Source organism: Leuresthes tenuis, unplaced genomic scaffold, assembly GCF_036924035.1.
Source record: "Leuresthes tenuis unplaced genomic scaffold, fLeuTen1.0.hap1 SCAF_15, whole genome shotgun sequence".
In the NCBI taxonomy this organism is placed as follows: Eukaryota; Metazoa; Chordata; class Actinopteri; order Atheriniformes; family Atherinopsidae; genus Leuresthes; species Leuresthes tenuis.
This window is the reverse complement of record NW_027325369.1, coordinates 26,389,067-26,400,797: the sequence shown is the minus strand read 5'-3', so window position 1 is coordinate 26,400,797 and position 11,731 is coordinate 26,389,067. Positions and strand designations below refer to the sequence as shown.

At 41.4% G+C, this 11,731-nt stretch overlaps 1 protein-coding gene across 1 annotated transcript; it reads right to left on the bottom strand.

Annotated features, from left to right (window-relative positions):
• Positions 1-590: 590 nt before the first annotated feature.
• foxa2 (forkhead box A2) lies at positions 591-3,189 on the bottom strand. The gene is made up of 2 exons (XM_072365566.1): positions 2,869-3,189; positions 591-2,199 (listed from the first exon to the last, which is right to left on the bottom strand). The coding sequence occupies exons 1-2, from the start codon at positions 2,938-2,940 to the stop codon at positions 1,027-1,029; spliced, it is 1,245 nt and encodes a 414-aa protein (XP_072221667.1). The 5' UTR covers positions 2,941-3,189; the 3' UTR covers positions 591-1,026.
• Positions 3,190-11,731: the final 8,542 nt, after the last annotated feature.

Here is an 11,731-nt window from a genome sequence, read left to right as displayed (position 1 = left end):
TAAACTCCTTGTTTTCTTCAGTTAAAAAATATCATGAAACTGACGTTTTGGTTAAATCTTTTTTTACCCTCATCAATATCTCAATTTGTGTTTGGGATTAATGAGCATATATTTGTTTTGTTTGCATTTCCTGAGAGACAAATTGAGAGCATTGTTCCCGGTTTTATCCAGCAAAGCTATTAATCCCCTGCTGAAAGTATGCGCCTTATTACAACAGCACGTGTGTAAGAATAAATTCCACAATTCTAAATAAAAGAGATAAATGTAAAACCTATTTCATGTCAATATAGGGAACTCATTTGCATTAGGCGGCGTGCCAAAAGTGGATCTCAGAGAAATATTTACTCTGTCTAGCTGTATTTCCATTTAATACATTTTAGTTTAAAAAAATTGTGTGTGTTTCTTTGAAATGAACCATTCCATTTTTTATTTTATATGACCGGTAAGTCTACCAGTCTTATTTATTCAGTCATGCTGTGCACTGGTAATGGAAACAAAATTGATTTGAACCTCATCATGTGGTGGGGAAGCTTATTTCATTAAACCTATGTGTAATAATAATGATAATAATAATTTCTAAACACACCATATTCAGAAAACAAAACCAATAACACTTTAATATAGATTCTGTTCTTGTCACTACAAGAATACACATATACAAGCCATAAATAGGAATTACACAAATGATTGAACAAATCTTGCGAGGCATTTGGCCAAAAATTCATTTAGGCGTCCAGCTATACAGATGTAGGCTATCTTACAGCAAGTTGTTGTGTGTCTTTGGGGTCCATTCCTGAAGCAGAACAGATCTCGTCACATTATCATCATCACTTGAATTATTATCATCAACATCCGCTCTCAAAATATTTATGCTACTAACAAACTCGACAACTAAAACGGTGGGAAACGTCAAAAATATCTGAAATACATATTGTACACAAAGTCTATATTTTTTTGTTTTTGTTTTTTACAAATGTACAAATCGAATGAGGAAGAAAGTCCACATCGGATGGCGGGATGAAGAGTTTATGAGGAGTTCATGATTGGCCTGGAATAGACACCTTGATAGTATGATGTGTCAGGTATAGGCGCAGAATCTAGACCGGCTTTACCCGCCATCGAGCCCATAGAAAGAGCTCCGGCCATGGGGGAGCCATATCCAGAGTAGTGCATCACCTGCTCGTAAGTCTTAAGGTCCATTTTGTGATGCTGCTGCTCTGAAGACATGAGGTTATTGATGGAGAAGGGGTGGTTGAAGGAGTAGTGGTGCTCCGGCTTCAGGTGGGCTTCATGCGCAAGGACCGAGTGATGCTGTGACATGAGGTGCTGCCCCTGCGACACCGGAGAAGCGGCGGTGTGCTCAGGGCTCAGGGCCTGGCTCGTTTTCATGTCAGACAGGGACCTTTTGTGGTCGCTGGAGGAGGAGTTGGAGTGGGGGGACTCGTTGCCGTTGCAGCTCTCCGAGCTGCTGTTTGAGGAGCCGCCGTCTCCAGGCTTGCGGGTATCCTTCACGGACATCTTCTTTTCGCACTTGAAACGCTTCTGTCTCCTCAGGTAGCAGCCGTTCTCAAACATGTTCCCGGAGTCCGGGTGGAGAGTCCAAAAGGAGCCTTTCCCGGGTTTATCCGGCGACCTGGGTACTTTGAGGAAACAGTCATTGAACGACAAAGAGTGGCGAATGGAGTTCTGCCAGCGCTGCTGGTTCTGTCGGTAAAAGGGGAAGAGGTCCATTATCCACTGGTATATCTCGGCCAGTGTCAGCATCTTACTGGGAGACTGCTGGATGGCCATGGTGATGAGAGAAATGTATGAATATGGGGGTTTGGCGTGCGTGTAGCTCCTGCGGTAGGTTTTGGGATCCCTGGACCTGTTGATGTTAGACTGTCCGTATATGGGGCTCATTGCGTTCATATTAGTGTAGGATGTCAGGGCGTTCATAGACGCGGGCTGTGCGGTCATAGGACTCATACTGGGGCTCAGCGCTGCGCTCATGGCCGTCATGCCAGCGCCCATGCCGTTCATGGCTCCGGTGCCAGGTGACATGCCTGTCATGGAGGGACTCATGCCCGTGTTGACGTATGACATGTTCATTGAGTTGGCCGTCATGTTGGCCGTGCTGCTCATGCCGGACATGCTCATGTAGGTATTCATAGAGTTCATTCCCAGGCCCGTATTCATGTTGCCAACAGAGGTGTAACACTGTCAGTGAGGAAAAAAGGCATTTATGAGTTTGGCACCGGCAATTATACAGTGAGGCATCAAACTATTGTAATCACACATATTCATTTTTAAAAACTTCTGAAATCATGTTATTGTTCATTTTCTAACTCATAATTATCAAGGCAGTTTTTTTTACAGCGGACGTGCATAATGGTTGAAATTGTTTTGCAGGCGTTTTTGCGCGAGATGGTTTTAGGTTTAAAAAACATGCTCAACAGTGTAATGTCATTTTATCGCAAATAAAGTGAAATAAAAAATCCACTAGAATGCTCAATTTCGCTTAAAATGTTAACACCTAATAAGACTGTGCTCACGCAAACAGCGACTGCAACACACATATTTGAACCAATTTCCCCAAAAGCAAACAGCACAGGTGTTTATTGAGCGTAAACGTGGCGAAAGAAAAAATAATCTGATTTAGTGTAGACACAAACAGACGTATGAAATTATAATCCAAGTGAAAAGTTCCCCCCACTACATGTCAAGCAACTTTGTTAGGATAGTGCGCTGCGTGGAGATGGGGGAGGATTTGGAGGCGCCTCAAGTCAATATTTGATCACAAAGTTAATATTATCTCAGGGCTAATATTGAGTTGTATAAAATGGGATCGGCTTTAGACGGAAAAAAATATATATTTAAGGTACCCACCTCAGGCTCTCCGTAGTAGGTGCTCCAGTCGGTGTGTTCGTGTCCTTCCATTTTAACTGCTCCAAGCATCATGGAGGACTTTAACAAAGCGTCTCCCAGCAGAGGAAAAGCCAAAAGTGTCACTAATAGCAGGTGACTAGGGACCACTGAGAGTATTTGTGTCGTCGGTGTGTCCCTTCGTCAAGGACTGGCGCATGTGTGTCTTACGGAGCCAGCCGCGATGCGTCTGTCAGTGACTGGAGTTCAAATGACGCTCCGTGCTGCTTGTTAACGCTGTGATATAGCTCTGTGCGCTAGGCAAGCCTCCAATCCCTACTTCTACGCCTTGGGCCCTATTTGAATAATCTCCTCGCACCTAGGCGTGAGACTCCTCAAGCTTCCCCCCCTTCCCCCTCCCCTCTATCTCCCACCCCACCCCAATTGTACACCTGCGCTGACTGAAAAGAACAGTTTCATATGAAAAGCCTCATTATATACTAATCTTATTGTTAGGGCAAAAAGCGAACTGAATGTTTGGCGCCCTTTCTTGGTGTGCTTTTCATTACACACATCCTCCAACGATCTTACTCCACTTTGGCTGAGCTCAAATCATAATCCATTTTTATTGCGTTGAGTTCAAGGAATTCATAGCCTTAACCTAAATGCACTTATTTATTATTTCACCCCAGCAACAGGAGATAATATGAACACCTTCATATATCTGTGAAGGGTTGATTCGCCAGTAATAATATGTACAAATCAATGATTTTAGGCAAATTAAGCAACTGAGCAACAGTGTATAAACATTGGACTGTCAAAAGGAATACAATTCCACACACACGTGCTTACAGTGTAAAACATACTTTTAGACATTTTTTTTAATGAGGATAATGAAGATCTTATAGCTACTGGGAGCCAAAACTACTGAGGTGAATGGAAATTATTCCAGCATGGGTTACTTCATGGGTTAATGTCATCCCTTTGTTCCTGCAGTTTATCAAATAGAATTAAAAGTGGAACATAAACACTATTGATAGACCATTTTCCAAACTGATTTAGCAGATATTAGCCAGAAAATCGCAGGCTTATAACCAGATTTCTCGCCCTGGATGGCTGAATTACTGTTTCTAAATTATTTAATTAGTGTTAAATATGCCAGGCATGGCTTCAGAGCGCCCTCTCTTGGATATTACCGCCAAATGGCTTTGCTGTTTGTGGCACACAGGGCAATTCTTTGAATTCAAACGTCCGAGAAACATTTTCAAATCAAAAGGCTGCCATTTGCGAGTATGTTCTTTGATGAAGAAAAGACGAAAAGTAAAATAAATCATAATAAAGAAGAGTGCAAAGATGTCAAACCCTAAGCATTTTGCTATTTGAAAAATAAAACTGAAAATGAACTGGACGTACCTGAGCAAATTCAGAGCGTGTGGTTAGTTATCTTAGTTATCTGTTATCTTCTTATTCATTTATAGTTTTTTGTGAGGCTTTTTAAATCATGTAAGTTCACATAATGTGCTAATCTTGCGTCAAAGAGGCTGGGGAGGCCTGGAGTGTTGAGGGCCCCTTAATTCCTGCAACCCGTACAGTATTTGTATGAAACAAACATCAAGGTGAGGCTGCAGAGCGCTGTCAGACACGTGTCGGTTGTTGTACATCTATTTGACTGCATATTTACGCAAGAGCATAACTATCAGTATAGAGCCCCATTAGTAAAGGCGAGTAAACCTATCGTGTTGACGAGGGACTAACACAGTCTGCTTAACTTGGAAATGAGATCATGAGAAAAAGCGCTGTGTGTTTGAGGATTTGGGATTGCGCCGGCGGAGAGCTGGAGATGGTCAAATCTGCGCTTTCTCGGCTTGACTCAGCCAGCACCAGTTTGTTTTTTAATAATGTCTCCTCTACATCATTTCTAATTATTTCATAATTGTTTTTACATGGCATAGCATAATACAATTTCATAAGAAGATACTTAGACGTGTTAGGAATGTTTTGTATGAGACCAGCATAAGTGACGCTTGCATATTTCATGTAGGATATCAACAACTATATGAACAACGCCGATGATTTCAACATCTTTAATGAAAAATGTGTTTCACAGTTGTTCACACGCATGTCTGCTTCATAAATGCAGTCGAACATAAATAGGTCACACCTCTGTGTGCATGGCAGACATCCACACTCCACCTACAGTGTTTTTAAAAAGGCAAACAAATTAGGACATTTTCTACCCAAGTGTTAAAAACCAACCGTGACCGTTTTTAAGGTAACAAGAAGGGCTTAATGCAAACACTGGATCATTTTCAAATTACAGACACAATTCCCCTGCATTCTAAAAAAATTTCCATGACCTCCATGACTCAATGTTCCTGAATGAGACAGGTCGCTGATTCCATAGTTAATCATCAACCTGCCCGAGTCGTCTCATACAGGTGAAGGTCATTTTGGAGTTAGCCAAAAACAAAAACCTCTTCTGGGGCCTCCTGCAATTGCTCCATCACTTTGTTTTGTATGTTTCTTTTTTTTTTCTATTGTAACACGTTTGTGCTGATAAATCAGTCGTTCCACAACAGTAACTAAACAGTGCCACTTTTCATATGGGGCTCAAAAAAGTTGGCTAACACTGTTCCAGCGCCACAAAGGTATATCAGTCTGTGGTTATTTGACTAGACTGTATTTAGGTTGTGTTTCACACAACTGTAACTTGTCCAGTTTTTGTCTCTGTTTAGCTTGTCAGTGAAATAAATTGTCCAGAAGCAAAACTGAGTATTTTCAATGTGCTTTGGTTCATTTCTTTCCTTTCAATACTTCAATAGTAAAGAATAAAGGCTAATGTCATCAGTTATCACTTCTCCTTGTTGGGTGGATGTCAGGTCAAAGAGTCAAAAACCACATATTCATTTTCACTGCATTATACATAGATTCAATATGCAAATTGCATGTAAAACTGCTGCTAGACAATAAAAAGTTGTATTGAGTTGCACTTCTGCAGCTGATACAAACTGACATTAATGAAATGCAAATTGATACCAAATGAATAGAAACAACATTTTCACACACAAATAAAACTGAAACAGAAAAGACACCCTGCAGTCTTTTAGTTTCCTTGTCATCCAAGAGATATTTTGTTTTCTTATTTAGAATCCTAAAGTTTCTTGGTGTGTTGCACAGAAAAATCATGGTTATTTTACCATCATGTGAATATCACTACAATAGCCAGCAGGAAAACAGCAACCCTCAGCGTATGCTATTGTTTATTCAACTAAGCTGAAAAATCTGTCTTTTCAATAGTTCATTTCAACATATTGATTGAAGCTCTGTGATTCTTCATGCCTGACAACCTTATTGCAACATGCACTATTTATTGTGCGTCATTCAGGTCCCAGCTCAGACACTAACAGCCTTGTGCATGTTCTAGACAAGAGAACAGAATGCCTTTTACTTGTCAACAGAACATGTCAAAGCACCCAGTATAGCTCATTACAGTCACGTAGCACTGATATATTTCCATTGAATATGCTTGTATCCACACTTGATTTTCCGGCAGCTTTGCTACCTTGCCACTTCTTGATTAGTTAGCCTCCGTAATGATCCGTGTCACATTTCACACATTCAGGTGCCATTACGTTACTGGTTATGACAAGGGAAAGCACTAAGTGATGAAAGTTTAATGACTCAGTTAAAGAAGTGGAAGCACAACACCTACATGAGCATGAGGCCCTGAAATGACAGTGGGACATTTTTTCTGGGTGCAGGGCTGGGGGATGGAAGCAAGGTGACCTCCGCTCTGTGAGAGGAAGGCGGAACTCTTCGAACATTCCTTCAAACACCAAGGGGTTGTTGGCGGGAATGTGTTAAATCTCAGTTTCAACTTTCAAAGTAAGGATTTCTTTTTCAACAGAAAATGAAGGATGCACTTAGAATGTCCCTTTTTGTGTCTTTGTATCCCCCTGAGCACACTGAGTCACACAAAAAAAAGCACAGGGCAAAGGGTTAAGCATGTAATTCATCAAAATAAAATTAATAAGGAGAGTCTTCGCCTCGAAAAGTGCTGGAAAAAGATGTTTGCTGCCAACTTGCCTGTGGTGACAGTAAACATTCCAGAGCCGGGCTGGAGTTTGGACTTGCCATTATCTGCCACAGCTGTGACAACGCCTGTTGGCTGCAGGTTTGTGGCTGGCCACACTGTGTTTACCTGGAAATGAATCTGAAAAGCGGCTGGACTGGGAAGGCACACAAGCCAGCTAAATAAAAACTGAGAATGGTCGCTGCAATGATAGGCAGTGGGAGGGAGTCCAAAGTTATTGCACTGGCCCCAGTGGGCTGGGGGGCAAACACAGGCGTAAACGCACTAAGGACATCCTCAAATACGCACCTTTTTGATATTGAGAGGAATGTGGTGAGGAATGCCATTCGATATGTTTTGTGTTGACTGTATCCAGGGCATGGCAGATTCAGTACTTGTCCCTTGTCATGTTAAGGGACCTTATGTTGACTGCTGCCCTTCATCGATCAAACCAAGTGACAGTTTTTCTATTAGACCACAGGAGTAGAGTAATGAAGGTGGGATACTGAGGGATGCACTAAGTAGATGACACTAAAGAATGCTTGTGCACCACATCAGAGTCTTTGAGAGCTGATATTGCGTAAATTTAATATTTTGAACATCTAAAACTGTTTTAGGTGCCTCTTTCCAATAAGACACCCTTTGTTGAGTGATTATAACATGCAACCAATGATTTTGTTAATGATTTTTAGTTAATAATGCCCTGTACATCAGTTAATGTCAAAGGTTAAAATGGTTTCTCCACAAATGCTCAAAATAGCCAACCAAATCAACCAAAATCAGCACATTAACATTTACAACTGCACAGTTGGTGGTAAATTTCACAGTGAGACACCCATAAGCCTTTATTTCATGGATGACAAACATCAGATACTGAATTGCTGACATAAAAAGGATAAAAACCTGACAATGGGGCAATTTATTAGCAATTAACAGAGCTCATAGGTGCAACTTTTAAGCTTTTTGTAAAGACAAATTTGTCTAAAACAGTGTAGATAATTAGTCACATGTGTCTACAACCAAAGAAAAACCACAAGAAATGAACAAAAATTAAAAAACTTACCACTAATCTAAATTATGTGACATATTATATACTCGTTCACTCTGACACAGACTGTCTCAGAAGCTATGAATGAACTTTCTAAGAACCAAGGGTTGGATGTGTATTAGAGCCAGAAGATTTAATATCATGAAATCAGCACATTGTTATTCATTAGTGGACCAACTGCAGAGTCAATACACATTTAATCACAGACTGGAGGCAATTAAAACAGGAGGGAAGAGCAGTAGTGCTATGTTAATTAAAGTGCCAGGCTCCCATGGGAAGCTCTGTGGCTAAATATCACTACAATCAAGCCCATGCAATAATCCATGATGAGCTGCTGGTGTTCACATGTGGCTGCCATGCTGTCAGATCCCGTCAGTGTGGACAAGAAGGTAAACTAGGCCTTGTGATTAAAAAGTTGTGAATCAGTAATGGTTTTTCTAATCTTAAGCGTCTCAGGGGACACAGACAACAGGTAGCATCCTTTCTATGACAGTTAGATTAATTAGTCAACTACACTAATCTTGTGTTGATTTAATTAATAGTATGAGATATGGGAAAAATTCAGATCACTTCAAAAGTCTGTCTCTACTGGACTGTAGCCATCACAAATGAACATCTTGAGAACTGGCACACATGCACATCTCTACACATCTCACACATCTGAGTAGCCCATTTCCTTTTTCCATCTATCACACAGTCAGGCAGTTAGTGAGGGTCATATCTGCTGCTGTCTTATCGGTATTCTAGCCTGATGGGGAAATTCAACTTTGGGATTACCTCTGACTGCTGACCTGAACTCATCTCAGACAGCAGGCCAGCCCTCATTTTCATTATCATCATGCTTCAAAGCACTGTACAACAAAACCTTGCTCTCTCTTCAGCAGAGAATTACCGCAAGCATACTTAAAACCCCTGAGCCTCAATGTTCCATTCTTTTTTGCATACAAGAAGATAAAAACATAAAGCTGATAGTGGAGAATGTATATCTGGCCAGCGTTACTGGAGAGCTGATATCTTCAACCTTTATCCTGCTTCCTGTATGGACTGAGAGCCCATCCATATGCAGATGGCTAATTTGTGGTGTTTACAGAGGAGCAAAGAGGGGGCGGCAACTCATGAGGACAGCTCGAAAGGGGCTGCCTACGTGTCACCCCAGGAGCCTTGTGTTAATGCCTGCCCTTCCAGAGCAACAACATAAGTGTCCAATCTGTGTTTGCTTACCCGTGGACACCGATGGCTGAGTCCTGGCCTGAGGCCCATAAATTGTGCCTTTTTTACAGGCCCCGACAGCTAACAGGCTATTGGGAACAGGGGTCCAATGACACAGCCTCTCAACAGATTAGCACCTCATCAGCCTCCTGCAGCTTCGAACAAATATGGTCCCTGCCTCCTTCAAGATACAATAGGGTGGTTACCGCTAAACAGCCACCCGGCAAGAGAGCCCCCACTCCTCCCAAGCCACAAAACTTCCTGGTCTGGTCTTTCTCTGGGCCACAGCTGCATCAGATGGGCCTTCCCCATCTCCAAGCCCACCCCTACCCCAATTGGCAAGATGTGTGTATTTCAGGTGAGCAAATATTGCCACTTGCCTGAGAGTTCAATGACCATCCCTTTCAGAGGGAGGAGGGGAGGTTGCGTATTGCGCCTGCCTGCTTTGTAACAGGGTACATGCAGCCTCACACAGCAACCAGTCCACAGGATGGGTCAGGGGAATTCTCCAGGCACAGCTGGAGTCAGCAAATCAAACATACCTATATAGCTCATCTGCATTTTCCCAGACCAGGAAACCATTTTCAGCTTTCATTCCCCTTCTCCACAGATTTTACAACAAAAGATTGTTCCTGCAAGCCACCACACACATTGCTCTGATCCTTTTTTTTGTGATCTGGGTGCACCTTATTTCATCTTATTAGATAACGTTATCTTTTCATACATTAAAATTCCCTGTAAATGGACAAACAAAAACTCCAGTGATTTAAGCTATTAGGTAAAAAGTGAACATGAATGGTAATAGGAGGTTGATCTTGTCAGCAGCTCGCCATGTTTTAAGCACTTTTGTCTTGAATACACACAGGCTTAAAATATAACAGCCTCTGCTGTTGAATTTATTTGTCACTCAGGTCTTACTTTTTTGTGTGTTGTGAGATGATATAACTGATGCCCATCATCTAGAATAATGAAAGAAAAAGCTGAACAATGAGGTAAGTTTGTGGTATGGTTGCAAGCTGTGGACACAGCATTCTTAACATTTTTGGCTTATGTTGTTTTAATGTCAAACACAAATTTTTTAGACTCTGTTTCACAGCTATATTCTAGATTAATTCTTCTAATCTATATTTACTCAAAATTTAGAATAATGATTGGCAATGTATTGATCATAACGGAAAGACAGCATTTGAAAATGAAAGGTCACTGGTCAAATGGCAAACTGACAAGTAACTCACATAAAGAGCAAGCTAAAGAAGAACTGGCCAGTGTAGGTGAAGACCACCGACCTGTGGTTGCAGCCAGCAATGTGTTGTGAAGATGAAGATGATGTGTTGTGTAGACTGAGGACTGCCGTCATCCCCCCTCAAAGTCAAATAGAAGTGTGGGTATAGCCATGTCCTGGGAGGCCTTCTCTGCCATCATGGTGAAATGGAACTGGCCCAGAGAGCAAACAAGATCGCTTCCCATCTCTCCCCCAAGCCCAGACCAACCTTGTCTGGGTGATGGGTTTTTCTGTTGTTCTGTTTGTTTGCTTGTTAGGTCTGGAGCCCATGGATAGCCAGCATGGAGTAGTGAGGATAGGCCAAAGTGGAGGAGAGGAGGCGGACAGGTTGATGTGGAGGGAGGGGGCATAAGGATGCGTGACACACAGGCCTCCCTTTGAGGTGACGAGAGTCCTGCCGAGAAGATACCAGGCAAAGCTGCTCATACAATACACACAGACTCAGAATTAGTGCAAGAAAGACAAGTCACTGTTTATGATTCTTTATCAATTTCCATTTCTAATATGCATCTTGTGCCATGCCTTTATTATGTTAGAACCTTTCAAATGTATGTCATAGTGTTTTTAAAAGGGGGCCGTATGCAAACAAATGTTTGACTTAAAACATCTTTATATTCATGTGTCTGCACAGGTTTGTTCTATATATTGTAGACTGTACACTTTGTGGTAAATGTATCTACATCCATCTTAATGTGACAAAATACTTCACCGATAAGAGTGTTCCCAGAGATGATCCACAAACCAACGATTCCCTGACATTTTCAGCTGATCAGCCAACAGAGAGTGACACCTTCTGGTGACAAAGAGAACAGTTTTCCTGTTGGATAGAGAATCAAAGACAATTTACTGGACACAAACATTAAGTATGGAATTATTTGAGCTTCTCAAACAGTTATTTTCTTCCCTGCTGACAGTTTCACAACATCATATAAACCCTGTCATTATAAAGTAATTTTAAGGCTGATGTTTGTGCTTGACAGACCCAGCAACAGTGTTTAAACCTCAATACATGTTTCAAGACAGATAAGATTCTCAGTTTTGAGCAGTAGTTTGTTTCTGGCATGGTTTCCCCCATGAATAATCCTGCAAATAAAATTTCAGGTAAACATAAAATGTCTTGTCTCTGTAATGTACTTTCCAGACAGAATTATCTTCTACAGCTGTTGCGGTCATTGAGATCTAGTTGAGATCCAGAGAAGTGTGACTTATAATGTTACTGTTAAATGGAACTGAGAGTCAAAATACTGCTTGTGTAAATCAGTCTTTGAAGAAAAGT

Excerpts from the sequence above, each read along its gene's own strand:
- foxa2 (XM_072365566.1), bottom strand. The coding sequence starts at position 2,940 with ATGATGCTTGGAGCAGTTAAAATGGAAGGACACGAACACACCGACTGG. Across the intron at positions 2,200-2,868 it reads CCTACTACGGAGAGCCTGAG|TGTTACACCTCTGTTGGCAA; the intron begins GTGGGTACCTTA and ends CCTCACTGACAG.